At 32.9% G+C, this 21,643-nt stretch overlaps 3 protein-coding genes across 3 annotated transcripts; 1 reads left to right on the forward strand and 2 right to left on the reverse strand.

Moving 5' to 3' along the window:
• Positions 1–9,309: 9,309 nt before the first annotated feature.
• Positions 9,310–12,445, reverse strand: LOC143204836 (nucleosome assembly protein 1-like 1). Its single transcript, XM_076417703.1, has 3 exons — positions 12,306–12,445; positions 11,483–12,077; positions 9,310–10,076 (listed from the first exon to the last, which is right to left on the reverse strand). Exons 2-3 carry the CDS (start codon positions 12,056–12,058, stop codon positions 9,552–9,554), a joined length of 1,101 nt encoding a protein of 366 aa, XP_076273818.1. The 5' UTR covers positions 12,059–12,077; positions 12,306–12,445; the 3' UTR covers positions 9,310–9,551.
• Positions 12,446–12,626: 181 nt separating this feature from the next.
• On the forward strand, positions 12,627–14,250 carry FucTB (alpha-(1,3)-fucosyltransferase 10). The gene is made up of 6 exons (XM_076417701.1): positions 12,627–12,785; positions 12,840–12,998; positions 13,055–13,274; positions 13,326–13,509; positions 13,569–13,746; positions 13,804–14,250. The coding sequence occupies exons 1-6, from the start codon at positions 12,711–12,713 to the stop codon at positions 14,221–14,223; spliced, it is 1,236 nt and encodes a 411-aa protein (XP_076273816.1). The 5' UTR covers positions 12,627–12,710; the 3' UTR covers positions 14,224–14,250.
• Positions 14,251–14,662: 412 nt separating this feature from the next.
• On the reverse strand, positions 14,663–21,418 carry Stim (Stromal interaction molecule). The gene is made up of 10 exons (XM_076417700.1): positions 21,134–21,418; positions 20,918–21,081; positions 20,563–20,795; positions 19,833–19,945; positions 19,319–19,638; positions 18,862–19,026; positions 18,541–18,799; positions 16,846–16,911; positions 15,919–16,063; positions 14,663–15,857 (listed from the first exon to the last, which is right to left on the reverse strand). The coding sequence occupies exons 1-10, from the start codon at positions 21,273–21,275 to the stop codon at positions 15,485–15,487; spliced, it is 1,980 nt and encodes a 659-aa protein (XP_076273815.1). The 5' UTR covers positions 21,276–21,418; the 3' UTR covers positions 14,663–15,484.
• Positions 21,419–21,643: the final 225 nt, after the last annotated feature.

The following is a 21,643-nucleotide window of genomic DNA, read 5'->3' on the forward strand; positions in this document are numbered from 1 at the left end:
ACTTTATTAACAATTGTATATCTGAGTAATATATTTTACTTTCATTAGAGTGCATATTTATGTTTTACGCTTGGTTCTTGTTTCTTTCGATGCAATGTATACTTGTAAAGTCATTATGATACTACTATATTTCTCTTTAGTTTGTCCTGTTATTAGCTGTATACATATTTCTTCATAAAACTACATTTAACCACCGCATTCTCTTTAATGCATTTGCCATATCTGCAAAACAGTTAGTATTATTTCTCTCCTCACACATGTTAATCAAATGTTTATGTATATTCTAAACAATAACGCACATGCTCATAAAGGTTGCAGACTCTATAATACAATTTCCTACAATTAAAGTTTATTAATTGTATACTGACCTTTAGTTCTGTCCTCTTTCATCACCCTGTCTTGGTAATTGTCAGCAGTGAATCATAAACCAACATTCATTAAGTTATATTCAATCACTGTCACTTTCAGAAACACTAATGAAGTTAATAACTAAACTGTTTATTGCCAATCTATTAAAAACTTGCTCAAGATTCTACTATTTGTCAATTTCTTCTTCAATATATCTAATCGAACTCACACAAACCGAAGGTGTTATTTTCGACAATGCCTCTTTCCATAAATCCAGACAGTTTTGGTGTGAATATCCTTCTCGACCTGAATGTCTATTGCAATACTTGCAATTAAATATTCAGTGATAGGTTGGAAGACATAATATTTTGTGGCCATAACGTTCAGTAATCTGATCTACCATATATCTTTTCTCAGGCTTATTTCTAAAAAAGTAAATTACTTAAAATACAATTAAATATTTCATATATATTTCCCGAATAACAATTCGAAATAGTTCATTATTTAACATGATTTTCTTAAGTCTTTAAGTCGTCATTTTCAGTTAGTCATTCCTTAATTGCAGCCTACATTGTTGATGCATTTCTTAGGATTTTCCCCACCAGTATACTATATATATGGTAGATATGGCGTATATATGTGGTATGTGTATTGTACATAACAATAACTGATGGTTCCTCCAAGTTCTTTAAAAGCTGATTTTCAAACTACTGCAAAAACAAGTTATGGCTCATTTCTCCCTGGTCACTTGGACTTTATCATCTTGCCATGAGCGACCCAATGTACCATTCCGAAATATTTATGTCTCATCTAAATATATAAATTGATATAATAACTCTTCCTTGATTATGTTATATGTTTTTAAAAATTGTATTCTTTTAAAAGCAATCTCTGGAAGTTCCATTAAAGCCCTTCGTAGGTTATCTTTACACCACTTAAATCCTATATTACCCAACAGTGTATGAAGGTATGTTCTATATACCCCAAATAGCTGTATATGTTATGTTTTTTTTTGGATACTTTCCAGACTAACAATTCTCTATGAAATAATTGTATTAAATTATGTTTCAATTGAAAAAACTGCTTACTGTTTTTTACATTTCGTATATTTGATCTCTGGTACAGCTAATTCAATCAAGCTGATCTGGATTCATCACCTGTTTCGCATAAACAAGGTTTTTTTTAGTGAATTTAAAATTATATTATTTATTATTTTTTTAGATATTTTGGTGACCGTGACCGTATTCAGTGCAGCTGCAACGCACAAAAAAATATTTTCAATGAAAACCCCGACGATTTACAATTTATTAAAACAAAGCGTTTGTCCGTTTATAACCTGTTATTATAGTATTTTGTAGAATTTTGCAGACGTTTGACAAACAGACAACATTTGCAGGCACTTTCGGTTACATGATCGAACTTCTCTAACAGCATTCTACCCCTTTTTAAATAGAATAAAATGAGAAGGATAATATTGTCTGACTGCAGAACAAATTTACAACTTTGTACAGACACATATTGACACACGACTCACTCATTGACACAAGTCAAGTAACTGTACTGGTTAATCGAAAGATACTCTCAACTTGACCTAAAATCAAAGAGATTGGTTTATCAGGCAATCATAAACCCAATTTGGACCTCTAGGGTGCAAGTATGGGGTTGTACTAAAACATCCAACCAACTAGTTATCCAACTCACCCAAAACAAAGTTCTACGATTAATTACCAATGATTATGGCTACGTAACCAACGAAGAGCTGCACGATGACCTTCAAATTTCATCTTAAAACATGAAATAAGGTTACTAAATCACAGCAACATGAAAGCAATGCAGCTACAGGAAATCATAATATTTAAGCGTACCAAACCACACGAACACACAATGTTTAAGTGTATTCTTAATTTTAGCTTCCGTAGATTAGTTTTATTTTAATTTAGGAAATAGATACTGATGTATTAATCCCATACACGCCTTGCTTGTTTATTAATGCAAATACAACAGAACAGTAGTAAAAAATTAATTGGTAATTTAAGATTGTACTAAGCATATTTAGTGAAAAATCTAGAATGAGATTTAGACTATAAGTTGTACATCTCTTACTGAAGTGATCTTCTACATGTCAGGATAGTTATATTATATAACTGAAATCATATAATAATACTTATTGCCCACGGGCAGATTGTTGACGTTCTAGGAGATTAATAAAAAAAATATGTATATAATTGTTCAGAAGATAGATGAGTATTTGGTTAAGATATGCGAGGAGAGAAAGGAAAGAAACTGTTTTACAGATATAGCAAAGGAATACCACTACGTAAACAAATGTCATAGATGGTATGGAAAAAGTTGAATGTAAATATAATAAAACACAACCCTAATCTACAAATTATTATAACTGTATAATTAATTTTAAATCTTTCGATAATCTATGCATTAGATGTACTATAATGTTGAAATAAATTATATTTCATAAGAATTTAGAGAATAGAATTAGTGATTAGAATTTTGTTGAATGTCAATGCCAAAATGAACTAAAACTCAGAGTTGATACGGTAACATTGCTGCGTCATCAAAAAACTGTTTATTTTACGAAAAGAAGAGTCTATTAGAAAACAGACTAACCCGTCTCACTCGTCCACCAACCAGATACTTAAAAGACAGATGGCCGGATAGTGCGACGGCCGATGCATGACCAAGTGGTCCCCATGATTGGTTTCGTTTCACTTTTCATCACTAGCAACAATGCTGTGCAGAGAACATTTCCGATTCTGCCGTCGAAGCTGGATCTCACACATGACCGAACGCGTTTCAATGTCCCTTCACTTGGATTCATATGTCACAAAATATCCAGGCTTTTGGATCATTCCCATGTTCTTCCAGCTATTAGAAATGGTTTCTTGTCTCACTCCTAACAATTTTGCAGATTCTGCTTGCGTTTTATACGGATTATCGTTAAGCAATCCTTTCAGATCATGGTCTGAAGTGAGTGAAAACTTTAGCTGTGAGCAACCAAGGTTAATTGAAGTTAACGTCAGTCTGTGAATCGCTGGTGCTAGTGATTACACTAAGGATATATCGAAGAGTTTCTCCAATATGAATAGGATAACACACATCTATTAACATTCTTGGTCCATTGAGTCGGATCCAAGAGTTTGTTCCAACGTCCACAATTTTAAAATAATTCCAAAATATTTTGGAAATGATGTTGTTATCTCTCCATACTCACCATCTCCTTTATGATCACTTAAATTCATTGCTTAAATGCACTTAATTTAAGTGTAGTAACACAAGAAACGTATCTCTCCTGGTATGTCCCCTAACTCTATCTAATAAACTATCAAAAGCACTCATTCTAAAAAAAACTAGAATAAATAACTCATTGTAATCTAATAAATAAAATTACATAACACTTCATTTTCATAAAAAATATTTACAATTAAATTTGTCCCACACATTTTGTATTATACATTTGATACAAAATGTACCGAAAATATACCAAAAACTTATATAACAATCTATTATATATGGAAAATTTGAATTTATACCACTGCTAAATATAATATATTAAAAAAAACCAAAACTAACCCCTTCTCTTACGTAAACAACTTATTTAACAATACAATATACGATTTCAAATTATTTTTAGGTGAGATTAAAACAATACGTAAATAAAATGACAGTTTAAACTGATAACAAATGAAAATTAGACATAATCGAAAAAGAGAAGGGATTGAAGCATATGACATAAATTTGTTTAAAAATATATGTAACCCTGCCATGTCAAAACACTGTCATTAGGCATTATGACTCATTTGGTTTTGAAAATGAAGAATTCCAACTAAACAAAACAATCGTGGGAAATCACTATGATTTCCAATTGATCACAATCACGTTTACAATTGATGCATTAAAAAACCATTGAAAGAAAAATAATTAGACACGTGACAAATAACATATTGAATGACAAACAAAATATTGACATGACAGGATCTCGTACGAAAATTCAACCATAGAATAAAGAAACTTAGAAGCTTATCTCCTATATTAAAATTGGTTATAAGTTACGCTCGGAATCCCTGTGTGAGGGCGCTCACGCATGCGCCATATGACAGTTAGTTACGGCGGGAAATTTAAAAATGTGTAATAAAAAATTTTAGCGGGAAATTAAAAAAATTCTTTTAATTTTACTGGGAAAATAAAAAAATAAATATATTTAAATATATTTTATTGATATATTACAATTACATTAATTTTCCTTGACCATAAAGACATTTATATAATCACAGAGATATCTCCACTACCCAAAACACGTAATCCACTGATATTATCTTCTCTCTAATATTTAAAACAAATATTAAAATAACATAATATAATCAACCAAATTAACAACCTACTTAACTTGAGGTACATTTTATCAAATATGACAACTGCAGTTCGGTCTATATAGTCAAGTTTTTGAACTAACGACCAAAATTAGAGGTCACTACTCCAGCAGCAAAAAGGGACCTTATTCAGTATATGCATTAATGTTCTTCTAGAAGGCAAACAGAACATAACAGTTTATATCCTCTGCCACTGCAGTTCAATAAGGATAAAGCCATTACTTTTTCATCCAACCTGAAACGGAACTGATGGGACAGGCTGAGTTATCTGTAAATGAACATATAAATTTCAAGTTAGAACTTCCATTCTCTAATAATAAACATAAGTTTCTTATTATATACTTACTTCTGAGTCTTGTTGGTGTAGAAGAATCTCCTATATAACTATCAGCCTCAAAAAATGTATGTGATTTAATATTGCCATTGGGGGCATATGTTCCTTGTCTTATAATAAAGGTAAAGAATCTCAATAAATATTGCTTAATTATTTCAATGCAATAAATCATTATTATTTAACAAAATACTTACTATTTAAATTACTAGTAGGAATTACATCTTATTTCAGCCATGGCCTCCCACATTTTGGTCTATAGTCTTCATCTTTAAAATTATTACAAACTTTCCTGGACCTACATAGGAGATCATATGAGATCCCCTTAACGTTTTCATTTTATTACACTAATAAATTAAAATAAAAAGAATAATCTAAAGTAATTGTCAAATATATATAAAAACACAAAACTTGACGTAAATAAACAATACAAATTATATCACCTAAAAATGGCCGTTAACTGCTTAGGTTAGAATTATTAATGCCGTGGCCGAACGGGAGAGAAACACACATATAGTTGTCCGCGTAACGGGGATTCCGAAAAGCTTAAACGTGGGACCCGATTTTTCCATATAACTTTCACTTCAAAATTTATTTGTTCTATGAATTCAACTCCCAACTATATAATGGAAAATCTGCGGAAATGTATAAAAAAACCTATATATGGAAAACTATACCCCATCCAAATAAAACCCCTTCCAATTATCCCTTGTTTCCATCGAATTTGCATAATGGTTGAGTAACACCTAAATTACTATGAAAATACCGAAAAATAAATCCTAATGGGTCTAATGTTTTCGATGTGATTTAAAATAATACAAAGAATATCGAAAAAATTGATGATAAATGACGCACATTCCCATAAAATTTAGTAAAATTGCACAATTCTCCATAATAGAAACTTGCGATAGCTAATATCCTCAATTATTTCCAAAACTTGTAAATAAATGTATAACATAACCTATAAAATTCATCTTTATAGGTTATGTGATATTATATAGAAATACGTGAGATGATATTTAGAACAGTCCAAAAAATAATTGAGTTAATAATGGACAAAGGACAAGACAATATATTTAATATACCATAAATTGACAACTTAGCTGACATTTTGGTGACATATGTCATATAGTATTTTTATTAATATATAAAAGCCATTGAATACAAAATTATTTAAGTTTGCTCAGAACGATAAGTTAATAAATAAGTAAAAGAACAATTAAAATACTATCGGACAGTTATACTATCCCTTTTTATTTCGTAGTGTCATACGTGATATAAAAACTTTACCCATAATTCCACAGTAAATAATAAATTGAAACATTATGAGTCTATAGTTATTCCCATCCTAAGGTATATTGACAATAGCGCAAAAGTGTAACCGGTGGGGATATTTTAAAACTCGAAAAGAAAACCAATCAATCAAAACGAGTAATGCCAGGAGCTTTCGATTCATAGCGTCCCGTAACGCCACCTGTATAAAATGATACAGTCGGTTCGGCGCGATACTTCTTTTCCCTCGATATTTTCATTTTCTCCCCCGACGTTTTCCAACTTTTCCTCGGAAAAGAAGTCGATCCGTGCCGGTTTCGTATCGAAGCCGAAGGTTTTCTAATGCGAACAGTGACAGGCCGCCCATGGCGGCATTGATTTATTGTTCGTATTTGTGTTTCGCGTAAAAAAGGCTTTCGGGCACGTCTCCAGGCAAGATTGATGCTTCCATTTGCAATCTGGATACAGGACGACCGTCTCTGGCTAGGCCCGAGAAATTCCACCGCCTTCGAACGTCCGTCGCTTTTTTCTTTCGACAGCCATTTCAATGCCCAATAAACCAAAAAGTCGCCTTAAAACTCATTAATATATTATTCAATATCTCTATTTCCTATAATAAATTTTGAAATAAAAACAAAATTTTAGGCCATGTGGCACCATCTCTGTGAAAAATGTAGGGAAAGAGAATGCAGTTGTACAAAAATCTATATTCAAATATTTATTTTAAAACATCTAAATCTTGTGTGTGGTGCCCTCTAAACATTATGGTCAAAAATAATTCGGATATATTACAGAAATCTCTATAAAATATATTACAGATATCGGTTTGAAATATTTCACAGAAATCTTTATAATCATGTTTAATAGGAATCTGTATAATAATGTCTAACGGTACATTAACGGGACGTTCTGAAACTAACCGATATGCAGTGCAGAAACCTGTAACATACTATATAGAAATCTGTATAAATAGGTACAATAACGACACAATCATTTTTTATAGATATCTATAATTCGCCGTTAGCTTCAATATATAATGTATAGATGTCACACGAGAAATATAGACATTTATTCTACAAGTTCTTAAATTGAATGCTTAAATAATTTAGAATTAAATCCTACATTTACTACAATTAAGTTTTTACAAGAACTCCATTGTTATGTATCAAATAAAAATAAAAAGCAAATATGTATTTAATTTTCTCTTCAATATAATATATCCTTTCCTTAAAGAATTCTTGATAAAAAGCACTTTTGAAAACAAAAAATATAAGACAGAAAATGCACATTTAAATATTATAATTAAACTTATATAAATGGGCATGTACATCTTGATGTTATTGTAAACAAAATGATGTAATTGTTTATAAATTTTGTCTATTTATCAATAATTTAATTTTTAAACACATTTGAATGAAAACTTATGTCCGATGTAATATATTTTGTAAGGTTTTAGTATTATAGAATTATTTTGGTATAGACAATCAAAGTATTTTGAAAGAAGATATTATTTATTATACCTAATACCAAATTTGAATATATATCGATATTGAAACATTGATGATTAAAAACCAATATACTTTAAGCTTTGATACTACAATAAAAAATTTATTGTAAATGCATTTTATATTGAATTACTTTTATCACAGGTGTATTTTGTGTTATCTAACTTTCTATTATTTCCTGTCTCCATAGAGTAATATTTACTCTATGCCTGTTTCTCCCTTCGATTAATAATCCTATTATATATATATATATATATATATATATATATATATATATATATTATATAATATATATATAATTAACTTTTTATTAAATTAATATTTTAAACACATATTACTCTATGGAGACTGCATATAATGGAAAGGTAGACAACACAAAATACAACCGTAATAAAACTAATTCGATATAAAATGCATTTACAATAAATTGTCATAGAGTTAAGTTATATATATATATATATATATATATATATATATATATATATATATATATATATATATATATATATATATTTCAATAGTATAATAAAAGTTTTGCCCTATATATTTCTCAATAACATACCTAAATCTCAAAAGTAGAATAAAATATTTGACTATTAATGCAATAAAACATGCAAAGTGCAAAATACAATATAGAGAGTGTCGAATACAGAATGGAAATTTATCAATGTTGTAATAAAACAGTGCCATATTTTTGCAGTTATATTACATTCATCGCGGTTAAGCCTGATTTTATGACCTTTTAAGCCTCTCTTTATCAGTTTAATATGGTATTATCGCCTAAAATTATCGAATAGTCCAATAATGTTGTCGTTGTATATTCAAACACCGAAATATAGAACGGAAAGTAATAGAGCACGAAATAGGTTCTCTTTGTTCGGCTAGATTTTCTCCTCGAGAGTTTGTTGACTTGGGTTCATGTGGCGCCCATTTTTTTTTGACATTTAATAATTGTATCCGGGTAGCCCAACAGATGTTTCCTTCGGGCCTGTCAGAACTTTTTTTAGAGCGTTCCCATTTTTTTTATAAATTATTATGGGTAATTAAACTGTATCAACGATAAATATATCAAAATTTATTGATTTTGATATTAAAATGATGTGATGTTATTAACGAAATCAACAATGTGCAACTGTTTTTCATTATTCGTGCACTAGCTAAATTCGATCGAGTTACCGACCAAACAGGATGGAAATGCTGGATAAAAATGTGAAATATCCAGAGTGTTACATCATATACTTATATACAGACAGTCGTAAAATCGAGTTACCTTCTATTTACTTTACTAGCTTTATTCGAGATATATTTTTTGTGAAACTTTCATTTGTAACCTTCGCCAACCACGATTTTGTTTTCGACTTTTTTACGGTCTTAATGGATTTTAATTGTAACAGCCGCGTACTTAACATATTTTTGTTAATTGGTGACTAATCGCGCACATAGAGCACGTGGGTGAATAAAATGCCAGTTAAAAAAGAAGTTCCTTTATTGTAGAACGCTAGTAGATTTTCAAAAAAATTAAACTCAAAAATATTACAGACAATTTTAATATAAATATACCAACAATTTTCTCTCATCAAGATAATGCGATATCAGGACTCTTCATATAAATATAACACTAAAAGCACAATAAAAAAATACGAGCCAGACTTAACTGATAATTTCCTATAAGTCGAAAAGAGAATGTTAACCGGGAGTAGGACTGCTCGTTCATTGCTGCCTGCACTGATCCTGGTTCTTTCCGCCGTTTGTGTCCGAATCTCCCTCCTCCTCCTCCTCATCGTCCTCGTCCTCCTCGTCGAAGTCTTCGTCCTCGAGGCCCTCGCCGGTAAAGAAGAGCACGGCCCTGGGCACGACGCGTTCCCTGATGTAGTGGCCGATCTCGAAGTCGCTCGTCAGCAGGTTGCGCAGGTCGTCGTCGAAGTCCTCCTCTTTGTTGTCCTCGGGGATGGTGGGCGGGGTGAAGAAGTTGAAGAAGGAATCGTTGGGCACCGTTTTCGTGATCACCCTGACGACGCCAAGGTTCTTGTGTTTCTGTTTCTTTTTCACTGTCTTGACGGTCACGTTCTTGCCCTTGTTCCAGTTGATGGTGCAGCCAGTGCACTTGTAGATTTCTGGACCTTCGAAGCTGAATGGATCGTCCTCTTCGGGAACGCATTTCATGAGATATTCTTTAGTCAGCACCGTGTTTGTGAAGTACTCGTTGGAGGAGAAGTGAAATTCCAATGTGAAACTCTGAAATTAATAAATAATGAATATTAGATTATGAAGATGAAATGCTATTAACAACATATTGGGTTATTAAGAAATTTAAAAGATATTTATAACTTATACCATAACATATTTTTGTAGACAGACGACAACACTGTACAGTATAATTGAATCATAAATTTCTTAAATGTGCTTAAAGTTATACAAGGTGTTTCAAAAGGGCGTTAATGAATGGGAGTATTAAAATGGACCAGAAAGCGTTAAGAGCGTAAGCACTGTAAATGAACATATAGTCTATTTAAAATAACAGTAAACTCCTTTCATCACGATGTCAAAGGCATTGTCTATCGCAACTTGTCAACTCGTTTTACAATAAGACAATATTTTCCTTTGTATTTTATTCTAGCTAGAAAGAGATACAATGCTGTCTGATACGTTCGAACATGTAAGTAATACATCTATTAAAAAATAGTAATAATAATTACATTACATTGTAGCGTTTTGCTTGTTTTGATAAATTTAAATATTAAAATAAAGTATATTTTCTTTTCAATATTTTGTTTATATTAGAATTTTGTTATATGTTAAAGCCAAAATGAACAGACTACAGATCATAGTTAAACCGTATGTTGCAGGAACACCTAAAGAGCTCATTTTCATCTTAGTGGGCACATAAATAAGCAAAAATGTCACCAAAAGTGAACATATGAAAGAAGATATGTAGGTTTTCAATAAGACAATATTATTTTTACCAAATAAATCCCCAAAATGGATATTTTAATGATTAATAAACATTCTTTCGACATATGGCTTGCTATTTAACTAAACCGCTAAATATAACTTTCTTTGTATATTTATATCATAAAAATGTGATTAAATATTAATCATACCGTGATTAATGATTATTTCCTAATTTATTCCTATTATTTGTTTATCTTCTTGACTAATGATAATCATAAGTAAATTTATTAAAATATTCAAAAAATTAAGTTAGAAATAATGGAACATAAACTGCACAAATTCCAAAAAAAAAAAACAGCCACTACTTAATCATCTAGGTATTGGACTTAATACGAAAAACATGACTGAGTCAAATCACACTTAAATCAGGGGCAATGACTGTTCTTTTTCCATTCCCTGTAACAGTACTACTTTTTATTATATTCTAGTTTTTTTTATGATCTACTCTTATACCTGCATGATCAAAGGCCATGTTTCGTTCAGTGTTATATTATTTATGTAATTTATATATTCCCTGATGACATAAGGTCAAAATTATCATAAACATATTTTTCTTTTCAAATCTGCACACATGAAATTTGTGATATATACAAGATATATGACTAATGATTGATTGACCTCTGCTAAAGCAATATTAACCCAAAATGATATTTAAAATTACTCTATGATTAGTTTAAAATAAAACTTACCATGGGATCTTCATTGCAAATAGTCTTGATATCTGTAAGATGCTGCAAAATGGGTACATCATGAGGTTGAATCATTTCTGCTAATAAACTACAATTTTTAAAGATGCTTAGCCAAAACTCTGGGATTCCTTTTATATCTTTATCCTCTTCTTTTCCATTCTTCTCCTCCTCTAATTTAGCCTTTTCCTTGAGCGCATTGGGTAAATCTTCCTCATCATCAGAGGGCCATTGAGATTCTTCTACTGTAGGCTCATAAGTCCCATTTACAATAGTGTTTCTCTTCTCATACAAAGGAACATATAGCCTGTGATATTTGCATTCCAAATCATGAACTTCCTTGAAGAATTTAGCTTCAACATTGGTAAGATCAAGTTGGAGCCGCTTGAGGGCCTTGATGCGGCGTTTTACGGCTGGTGGCAGTGATGCTAACATTTCGGTGGTGTGTTGAGCTTTGAGGGCCGCCAAAACATTGGGAAAGTCCATGCCCTTCTTGGAGCCATCCTCGCAAACCTCTTCCTCTTCAACAGATTCCAAATCATCAGGGCAGTCGCCGGCTTGTTCGTGATCGGTGGTCATTTTCGGTTGAGTCTTTAAACTACGAATAAAATCGCTGAATTTAACCAAAAACAATGGGTAACGAACAAAGAATATTTGCTGTCTGCACGTGTGCTTATTAAAAAATGTCAAATTTAACAATTATTTCACTGCGCAAAAATTTGAAATAAAAAAACAAGATGACAAAATTAAGCCTACTTATATTATAAATAGCAATGATTCTACTCTAAAAGCAAAATAAAGGATGGAAATCTAAAATGTATCCTACCTGAGATCGCTAAACACAAGTAACTGCCACTAAGCTTGTCGACAAAGCGGCGGCAAAAATAAAAAGAGTACGGAATTGGCAGGTAGAGGATGAGGCTCTAAAAAACGTGGATACTTCGTATCTTCTCGTTTAATTTCGTCAACTGGCATTAGTCATATAGCAACACAATTTATTCTAAAATAAAATTAATTTTATTATTATATGAGTAATGTAATAATCGAATAAGTACAGCTAAAATAAATAAACAATAAAACACTATACTGTTTTTTAAATTTTTTATTTCTTTTTATTAATATTTCCGTCACCAAGGTCAAAAAAATTAGGTTATATTAAGTTACAGTATTACATATATATGACTAATATAAACAATAATCCAATTTCAGTTTTGTTTAATGACTGTTAGACATGAATAATTTATGTAGCATTTCTAAAATTTCGTTTTCAGTATTATTATGCATATTATGTTCCGCTTATTTAAAGGTACTGTCATTATTCGTAGCACCAAGTTTGAGTAATTATTAGTGTTTTTTCTAGTATTATGTGAAAACAAATCAAAGCGATATAAAAAATATAATTTGGTGGACAAATTTAATTCCTGGAAAAGATCGCGTTATAAAATGTATGTATGACAAGTTTCCTTCTCAGTGTATGGTAACCAATAACAGATTAATCACTAATATTAAACAACCCTTAGTAAGTCGTATAATTGATCGATTTGTTAGTTTTTTTTATATGGAACAAACTTACAGGGTATTCTGTTTTATGCTAGTCACATTAAAAATTATGATTTGCCCTTACCTAAAACACCAAATGCTCTCTGGTCTATATATCATGAAGAATCTCCCAAAAACTATGCATCTTTATTATATGAACCTATACAAAGATTATTCAATCTTACGGCAACATTTAGTTACTCAAGTGACTATCCTCTTACACTGCAGTATTTAAAAGACTTGAAATCCTTGACAGGTAAATATTATCTGAATATAAATATTCTATCTCATAAATTTTGTCTCTTAGATAAAACTTATTTCATAGAAGTCAGGGAAAAAAATAAATATTTAGAATTTCTGTCACCTGTGCTTTACATTCAATCAGATTGTGATACTTTTAGCGATCGAGATGTTTTAATAAAAGAATTGATGCAATATGTTGATATTGACAGCTATGGAAGTTGTTTAAATAATAAGGGTTTTCCAATAGAGTATGATTAAATATAATTTTTTGATAAATTTGATAAGGATTATTTTCAAAGATTTTTAGATTGAACAACATAAACCTCTCTGATCTGTATAATGAACAATTAATGAGATTTATTGGCAAATATAAATTTGTCATTTCTTTTGAAAATGCATTGTGTGATGACTATATAACTGAGAAGCTATGGAGACCACTTATAGTGGGTTCAGTTCCAGTATATTTAGGATCACCAACAGTTGAGGTACCTATAAATACATAGCAAAGTAATCGCTTTAAACTTAAGTAAATTGTTTTATAGTTGTGGTTACCAAATAATTCTTCAGCAATTTTGGTAAAGGATTTTGGTAACATGAGAATGTTGGGTGATTATATCAATAAGGTCAATGAGGATGATACATTATATGACAGTTATTTGAGTCATAAGTTGTACAGTAAAGTTGATAGCACTAGACTTCAGGCAGCTTTAAACAAAAGACTATCTGAAGAACATGAAATTCTAAATTTTGAATGTTTTGTTTGCCTAAATCTTCATAGTAGAACAGGTATTATAAAAAATACAGATAATATTTACAATTGTGAGAAACCAGTGAATCATTGGTCAAGTTACTGGGATTCTAACCAGTACCAATCCATGGCTTTGTATGATTTGATTAAAAAAAATGAGTCATTTAGTGAACATCATTTTCATCAGAGGTGGTTGGAGCTTGTGGAATTTTAAAAATAAATTAAGGAAGTGTTTGCTTGAGTTGTTTTCTGATTTTTCCTGATCTAATGCTATATTTCTCAGTTTAAACTCTAGTTAACAGAAACAAATAAGTACATTTTTTGCATTGTGTGATCTTTGTTATTCAGAATCAACTTTGGACCAATCCATGCCTTTACATGATTTGAGTTCAATAAATTAATCATTCAGTAAACATGCTATTAGATGTGCTTAGACATGTTGAGGTTTTATAAATAAAAAATAGCATTGATTTATTCGGATTTGTCCAATCTAATTATATATTCCTTAGCTTAATTCCAATTTGTAGAAAAATGTAGATATTTATGTGAATTTTTGTGATGCCCACTGAAATAAAATCATGAATTCATTAACAAGAAAAACAGCACAAAACATGAGAAACTGAAATGATTATGGTGAAAATGAAACCAATAAATTTATTACTAATATATTTTCTTTATTGTGATTGAGAAACAGGATGGATTACCTACATTATCACTAGTATCACAATAGTATATAGTTGGGCGTCCTGAAACACTTTCTGTATATAGATATATACATATATAAAAATTAATACTAATTAATCCCATAAAAATCTTCAGAATTCCATTTTTTGTAATAAATATACACTTAAATATACATAATAGAGTCAGAAATAAGTAGAATTGTAATGGTTCTAAGTACAATAAGTTAAGTTGATCCAAAACGAGATTCTTATTCATATGCGGGTGAGTCGGAGAGCTAGCCGGTATATAAGTACACTTTAAGTACTGGAGGAGAAACCATCAAAGAACCATTGAAATTCCTTTGTTAGCCCTTAGTTTACTCTATATTCCTATTATTGTTATTAATCAAAAGGTTAAAAAAGCAAAGGGTGAACATTTCCTATTTGTTGTAAAAAATGACCCCTTGGAAGACGAATAACTGTCCTGTCTCGATTTAATTACGGTATGCCCTTGGGTTTATTCAATTAATATGATGTATATAAAGGGCCTGTAAGAATACACTATATATATTGCTCATGGGTTTTTTCCGTAATGGAATAAAGGCACCCTGTATAGGACGACGAAAAAAAAAATGAAAATGTGTATAAAAACAGAAAAAAGTATGACCAAAAAAAAGGCATATAAAAACAATGATATAGAATTACAGTCTCTTGAGTCGAACGATCTGAACGAACTGCAAATCCTATTAACAATTTAAGAATCAGCACGCTTAACATATCGGTACAGGTGATTCTAAAATAAATCATTTCCGCTCATGACTTGTCCTTCTTGCTGCTCTTCTTCGGGAAATTGAACAGCTTCCGCTTCTTCTTCTTCTTGCCGTCGACCTCCTCGATGACCGACGAGTCCGTCGAGCAGATGTCGTCCTCGATGGAGATCGCCTTCTTGGGCAGGTCTTGGACGATCGCCTGACGCGGAGCCGCCGCCCTGTGCCCCTCCAGGACCCCGTCCGAGTTCGACGCCTTCGGCTTGGACGCTTCCTCCACGTGCATGTCCTGGGAGAACGCCCTGGAAGCGATCTTGGGCGCGGGCGCTTTGGCGATGATATTCGACTGGCTGGCCGACTTCGTGTGGTTGGACACGGTGGGGGCCGCCGCCCTACTAGCCAACTCCTCGGGGAATGAGCTGTATCAAACCGTCTTTCTTAATCCTACGCGCGTTCCACACAATAAAGGGTGGTACTTACGATCCGCCGATCTGGAAGGACACTGTGCTGGTGCTCACCGCCCTCGACTCGTTGGCGTTCTCGTCGGACTTCCCATTGTCGCTCCCGGAAGACTCGTCCTCCCGCCAGGACGTCATCTGGGGATGGAGCTCGGAATACGAAGACCCTGCAACACAGAAAAAGAACGCCCTCTATTGGACCGCATCCACAACAGCATCGGAAAGGAGACTGTGCGTGAACACGGAAAAGCGAACACCCAATCAAACCAGTAACGTTCGTTTTTATTTAAATCGAGATATAAAACGTACGAAGGCGCGCGGTTTTTGTTTGAATTGATCCTATTACGCGAATTGTTGACATAGCATTCGATAATTCTATTCCGATCAACAACACATGGTTCGGACGTCGCTTTTTAATGCGGCTTAATTAAGTAGACGCGTCATGGTAAACAAAAGCCGAGAGGTCTAGGGACCGAAATAAAATAACAGTGAGAACAACTACATAAATCCATATATTTGGGGACACAATACACAGAAAAAAAAAGGAATACTTAGCAAGCTACCATAGAAATTAAAAAATTATAATAACGGGGGCTCTACACATATTAAAACTTGTTAAAAACAAATAAGGAAAGCCATGCCTTGAGCGGATTTTGAAAACATCAGTGCTAGTTACCCGCGATCACTTTACATCTATAATATATACAGTTTTTGTTAAGTGACATGTAGATTTAAGTATGTATATCACCGAGACAATAGCTCTGAGCATGATGTTTTTCTTTTCTAAAAGTAAAACTAAGTTTGCTGATATATTTTCTCCCGCGTTGGTAAAAAAGATATCAGTCAATACAACTCAACTACAACGAGAAAACAAGTTTAAGTCACGCTAATTGATTAATCTGGACTGTACATATTCATTCCGTGTCCTCGTCAAAAGAAGCATGCTTACCTCCCAAACCATACACGGATCCGGTGTCCTCGTTCAAGTCCAGGTCGTCAAGGCTGTTCATTCTCCCTAAACATTTATATAGAGATTACATTAGTAACGGAGATGGTGGACCATTAAGTAGGTTGTTAATCCGTATTCGTTAATTAAAGTTTTAAATTAACTTTCAAAAATATTAATAACGATCGTCTTGTTAACTTCACTTTGTTACATTGATGTTTTGTTGGCATATCTTACTAAGTACAGTGACTACAGTGCTCAAACTCACTTCTAGCTTCTTTGGTAAATGCCCTATTTTTGTGGGATAAAAAAAGATTTGAACGGCTTAAGAATGTAAAACTAAGATGAGTCTGGAGGCCACAAAAGCAAAAGCCCAGAATTTGGTGGGAACTTAGTTTGGCTCAAAGTTTACAACTGCTATTTCATCTAACTTTTTTCTACGACCAAAACCACTATCATTTTTAGATGATAATTTTAATATATTAATATTTATGAAAGGAAACACGCAATATTATTACCATCAATAATAGATAATTACCTTAATAACATTACTAAGAATATGTGTTTAATAATAATACTTGTTTTTTTGTCTTATTTAGATGGTTAACTTTTAATAATCAACTATAACTTGCCTTTCTAAAATGAAGTGCCTTGACTATAATCCTTCCAATAAAACAGCCAATGTACGTCATAGATGAAATCGAACATATTGCCAAATACAATTTGTAAAAATGTAAAATTCGTTTTAAACTCGGAGCGGATTTTTTCTTTCGAATTATAGTTCTTCCAATAAAACAGTCAATGGGCGTCATTAACACGGTCGAAGATATTCAATTCAGTTTATAAACTTAAAATCCCTTTTAAACTCGGGCCGTTCTCTTTCTCATTTTACTAATTAGCGCATTACTCTAAGATTTTTTGTACATATGTCATCAATATGTTTAATGTATTGCCTGTCGCAATTTGTAAATTCGTTTCAGAATCAGACAATATTTTCCTTCTCATTTTATTCTAGTTAAAAAGAGCCATAATGCTGTCAGATTAGTTTGAACACATAAATGAATGAGCTTTTCAAAGTCGTCCGGTTGCCAGACGAATGCAAAATTCTTGAAAGCAATAGTGATAAGAGATTATAACTCCAACCTATAAACTATTGTGGCTCTATAATTAACTGTAGATTTTAGATGTACTATAATATTAAAATAAATTTATATTTGGCAACATTCTTGTTCAATTATTTTATTTACATTAGAATTTTGTTATATATCAAAGCCCAACTCAACTAAAACTCTGAGTTGATGCGGCAACATTGCAATTTTGACGTCACAAATTTAGATGACGCATGTAAAAATAACTTTGAATAAACTATAGTTAAAAAGGGGCAGAATGACGCCTGATGTGTCCGAACATGTAACCAAATCGGCCTAAAAAAATTCAATTTCTGTTGGTACTGGTCGACACAGTTGTCATATGTCAATATAAACAAAATATCACCTAGATCAAAAGACAATACACTCTATGATGCGTCGGAAGCGTTAGTGATAATAATTAGAGGTTATAAATCGGCAAAGGTAAACCAAAATATAAATTATGATGCTACCGTGCATTGGCTGTTTTATTGGATAGACTATATTATCGGAGTGAACTTTTTGATTAACGAATTAATGAACGGATGACGAAGATATGATAGTATTTTACCTGCTAAACCGTTGAAACGATCAGGTTTCTTGTACAGAATTGTTTCCAGGGTTTGCAACCCCGTATTCACGGTGATCTGGAAACCACAAATGCACTCGATCTGACGCCACCTGTGGGACCTCTCCTGTAACTCGTAGGTGACCTCGTTGAGGGCGCTGCGGGCCTCTACTATCGCCCGGTCCACATCGTCGATTGCCTTGCCGTGAGTTGACACAAAAGCGCCAATCAGACTGGAACGCTTCTTTCGGAGTTTCTCGCACTGAACATGACATCAGAATGAAGACCGACGAGCTTAAACGGTTTTTATAACGTGTCGCTCACCGCTTCTCTCGCTTGCTGCAGTTGTTTCTCCGCCGCTATCTTTTTCTTGTCGTAGCTCTTCTGTTCCAGTTCGTAGGTCAGTTGGAGCCACTGCTGGAGGCCGCTGGAAAAGTAGGAGGGGTTCTTTAACGCCTCCTGTGTCATCTCTAATTGAGCTTTCAAAGCCTGCAAGGAATCATTAGGAATGAGCGACTAAAAACACGATAATGTTTGTTGGTTTTATTGTGTTATTACACATGGAACGCATATTTGAAGACAATGCGAACAACAATATAACAACACCAATATCGTGCGCGCTATAGAAATATAAAAATACATAATTTCATAGAAATACTTCATTAATTTGATGATCAGTCATTGGAACGAAATTAAAAATCGTGGTTTACCTTAGCCTTGACTGTATTTTTTACGTGTATATAGTCGCGCGCATTTATACCGTATATGCCATCGGACCCACCTTAATCTCTTCTTTGTACTGGTTGATGTCGGATTCGGAATATGCGCTTGACAAACTGGCGAAATCCCCCTTCGAATCCTGCAGCATCTTCTCCAGGTTCTGCTTCTCGAAGATGGCAGACTCCTCGGCCTGCTTCGCCTGCTCCAGCTGCTTCTGCAACTTCTCCAGCGCCTGTTCGGAGTTCTGCAGGCTGTCCATGTCCTTGTTCATCCGGTTCAGGTGGTTCTTGAACTTCTTATTCTGCTGGTAGGCCAGCCAGCCGCCCAACAGTACGACCACCGCGCAGAGGATCAGGGTGATGTCTTTCCATGTTATCCCATCTAACAGAAACGTTAACATCTATGCTTACTGCACACGAAAAAAAAAAGGAAGCCGACAATAGTCCGATTATTTCGGCGAAGATAGAGAGAGCGAAAGGAGGAAAAGAAAAGGACGGAAAGATGACACGGACATGTGCTCCAACACAGCGGACCTGTTGAATAACCGGCTAGATTCGCAGGTAATTAGGTCTTACCTTTCGGTGGGCCGAAAAGCACCACGTCCATGGCCTTGAGAGAGATTTTTTGTTTGTGAATCGGGTCTTTGATGCCCAGCAGGTTGAGGTAATTGCCATTGTTAACGGCCAATCTGTAAAAATCGACCGAGTTTTATACGAAAGAGACTTGAGCGAAAATATTATTTTCACTTATTTCTACGTGCAGAGTTTCAACCGTGCAATTTCACTAATTCGGCATCAGAATTTTTGGTAAGAATATTACATTCATGCTTTTAGCAATATATAAAAAAGTAGATATAAACATAATTAGACACATTGTTGTCTGTCTATCAATAAGTGGTATTAAAAAAAATTAATATTCAAGATATACTTTCGCATGAGACCTCACATTTTTATATAGGTCAAGAGATAATGCAAAATAAACCAAAAATAATAAAATACAATTTTCAAGTACCCAAAAGATAATACAACTTTTATGTCTACCACAATGAATAGTAAGCAGCAACCACATAAAATTATGATAAAACCACCCAAAAAAACTACTTTATTATTGGAATTTATATTTCTTCAAAGCTTGTTTTAAAAATAAATTTAATTCAATCAACATACAAAAACGTGTTAAATAAAGATGTTTCTAAGAATTCAAAAACAAACACATCAATCCATAATTGTTGACTTAACAATATGTATTTCCATTCATCAAATAATATTATATCAAATTCCAAAGGTTAATTAAAGCGGGACTTACCTAGGTAAATTAGCGCCGGTAACTTTATATAATACAAAGTTAGGAACATATTGTGGTAGATGTACATTATTTACAAGCCAATCTGTTGTCTGTTCAATGGTCCAGTTGTGAACTTCTGATTTAACCCAAGCCTCCCACAGTTCCTCCAGAGATATGTGCATGTCATTGTTTTTATGAAAAGCCCTCTGGCGTTTCTCTGCCCCAGAATCATATTTCAGTTCTGCTTTCAAAAACTGCAAAAGTAAATCAACATATTATAGTTGATCAGTTTTTTTGCCTTGTAAGGCAGTGTTTCCTTGAATATATATGTCAGTGGTACTATTAAAGGTTAATATACACAATATATTCTACATACATCATCGGATTCTGCATAATCAATGTTTCCGTCGTTGTCGTCGTCTAACTGTTTGTGTAAGGCATGGATGGCTTCTAAGCCTAACTTATCTTTTCCTACCAGAGAGAGACAGGAAAAATCATTCGCTCTACAACTCTCTGGATTATGGTCATTTCCAAAATGAGCTGAAAGACATTAATAGCACATCTGTGTTACGGACGACATGGCAATACTTACTCTCACTGAAGACGTATAAATCATTGGAAGAATCGCTTCTTTGAACGGTTTTATATAGACTTGACTGATCACCATTATTAGATAAAGCGGCTTTAGCACATATACTCGCGATTAACCAAAACACTAAGCTTTTATAATGCATTGCAAACAATTGCACAAATTCGTTCGACTATAAATATAGATAATTTACCATAACATCTTTGTAATATTTTGTTTTACTCCGACCTGCTCCTGACATTGACAAGATTCAGATTTGAGGCCGTGTCTTTCAGCGAACTGAAGTTATCTACAGAAACACGACGTCTGTTTAGCAAGTAGCAACTGTTGCTAAAATACGTAAAAATATAGGTCAAACTACAACGAACTGTTTGAATAACAGTACATCAGTATATTACTTTGAAATATTTATTATCTTTTTAAATAAACATACTATAATGGTATTACGTCAACGGATAGCGAAAATACTCTATTGGTTATCTGAAAAGGTGGGATTTTTAAATTAATATAAAC

Source organism: Rhynchophorus ferrugineus, unplaced genomic scaffold (assembly GCF_030347505.1).
Source record: "Rhynchophorus ferrugineus isolate W39M unplaced genomic scaffold, kcgeb_rfMv2 rfM11, whole genome shotgun sequence".
In the NCBI taxonomy this organism is placed as follows: Eukaryota; Metazoa; Arthropoda; class Insecta; order Coleoptera; family Curculionidae; genus Rhynchophorus; species Rhynchophorus ferrugineus.

Excerpts from the sequence above, each read along its gene's own strand:
- LOC143204836 (XM_076417703.1), bottom strand. The coding sequence starts at position 12,058 with ATGACCACCGATCACGAACAAGCCGGCGACTGCCCTGATGATTTGGAA. Across the intron at positions 10,077-11,482 it reads TTTGCAATGAAGATCCCATG|AGTTTCACATTGGAATTTCA; the intron begins GTAAGTTTTATT and ends TATTAATTTCAG.
- Stim (XM_076417700.1), bottom strand. The coding sequence starts at position 21,275 with ATGCATTATAAAAGCTTAGTGTTTTGGTTAATCGCGAGTATATGTGCT. Across the intron at positions 21,082-21,133 it reads TTTATACGTCTTCAGTGAGA|CTCATTTTGGAAATGACCAT; the intron begins GTAAGTATTGCC and ends AATGTCTTTCAG. Across the intron at positions 16,912-18,540 it reads TCGTTTCAACGGTTTAGCAG|GGAGAATGAACAGCCTTGAC; the intron begins GTAAAATACTAT and ends ATAAATGTTTAG.
- FucTB (XM_076417701.1), top strand. The coding sequence starts at position 12,711 with ATGAATAATTTATGTAGCATTTCTAAAATTTCGTTTTCAGTATTATTA. Across the intron at positions 12,786-12,839 it reads TATGTTCCGCTTATTTAAAG|TATTATGTGAAAACAAATCA; the intron begins GTACTGTCATTA and ends TGTTTTTTCTAG. Across the intron at positions 13,747-13,803 it reads TAGGATCACCAACAGTTGAG|TTGTGGTTACCAAATAATTC; the intron begins GTACCTATAAAT and ends ATTGTTTTATAG.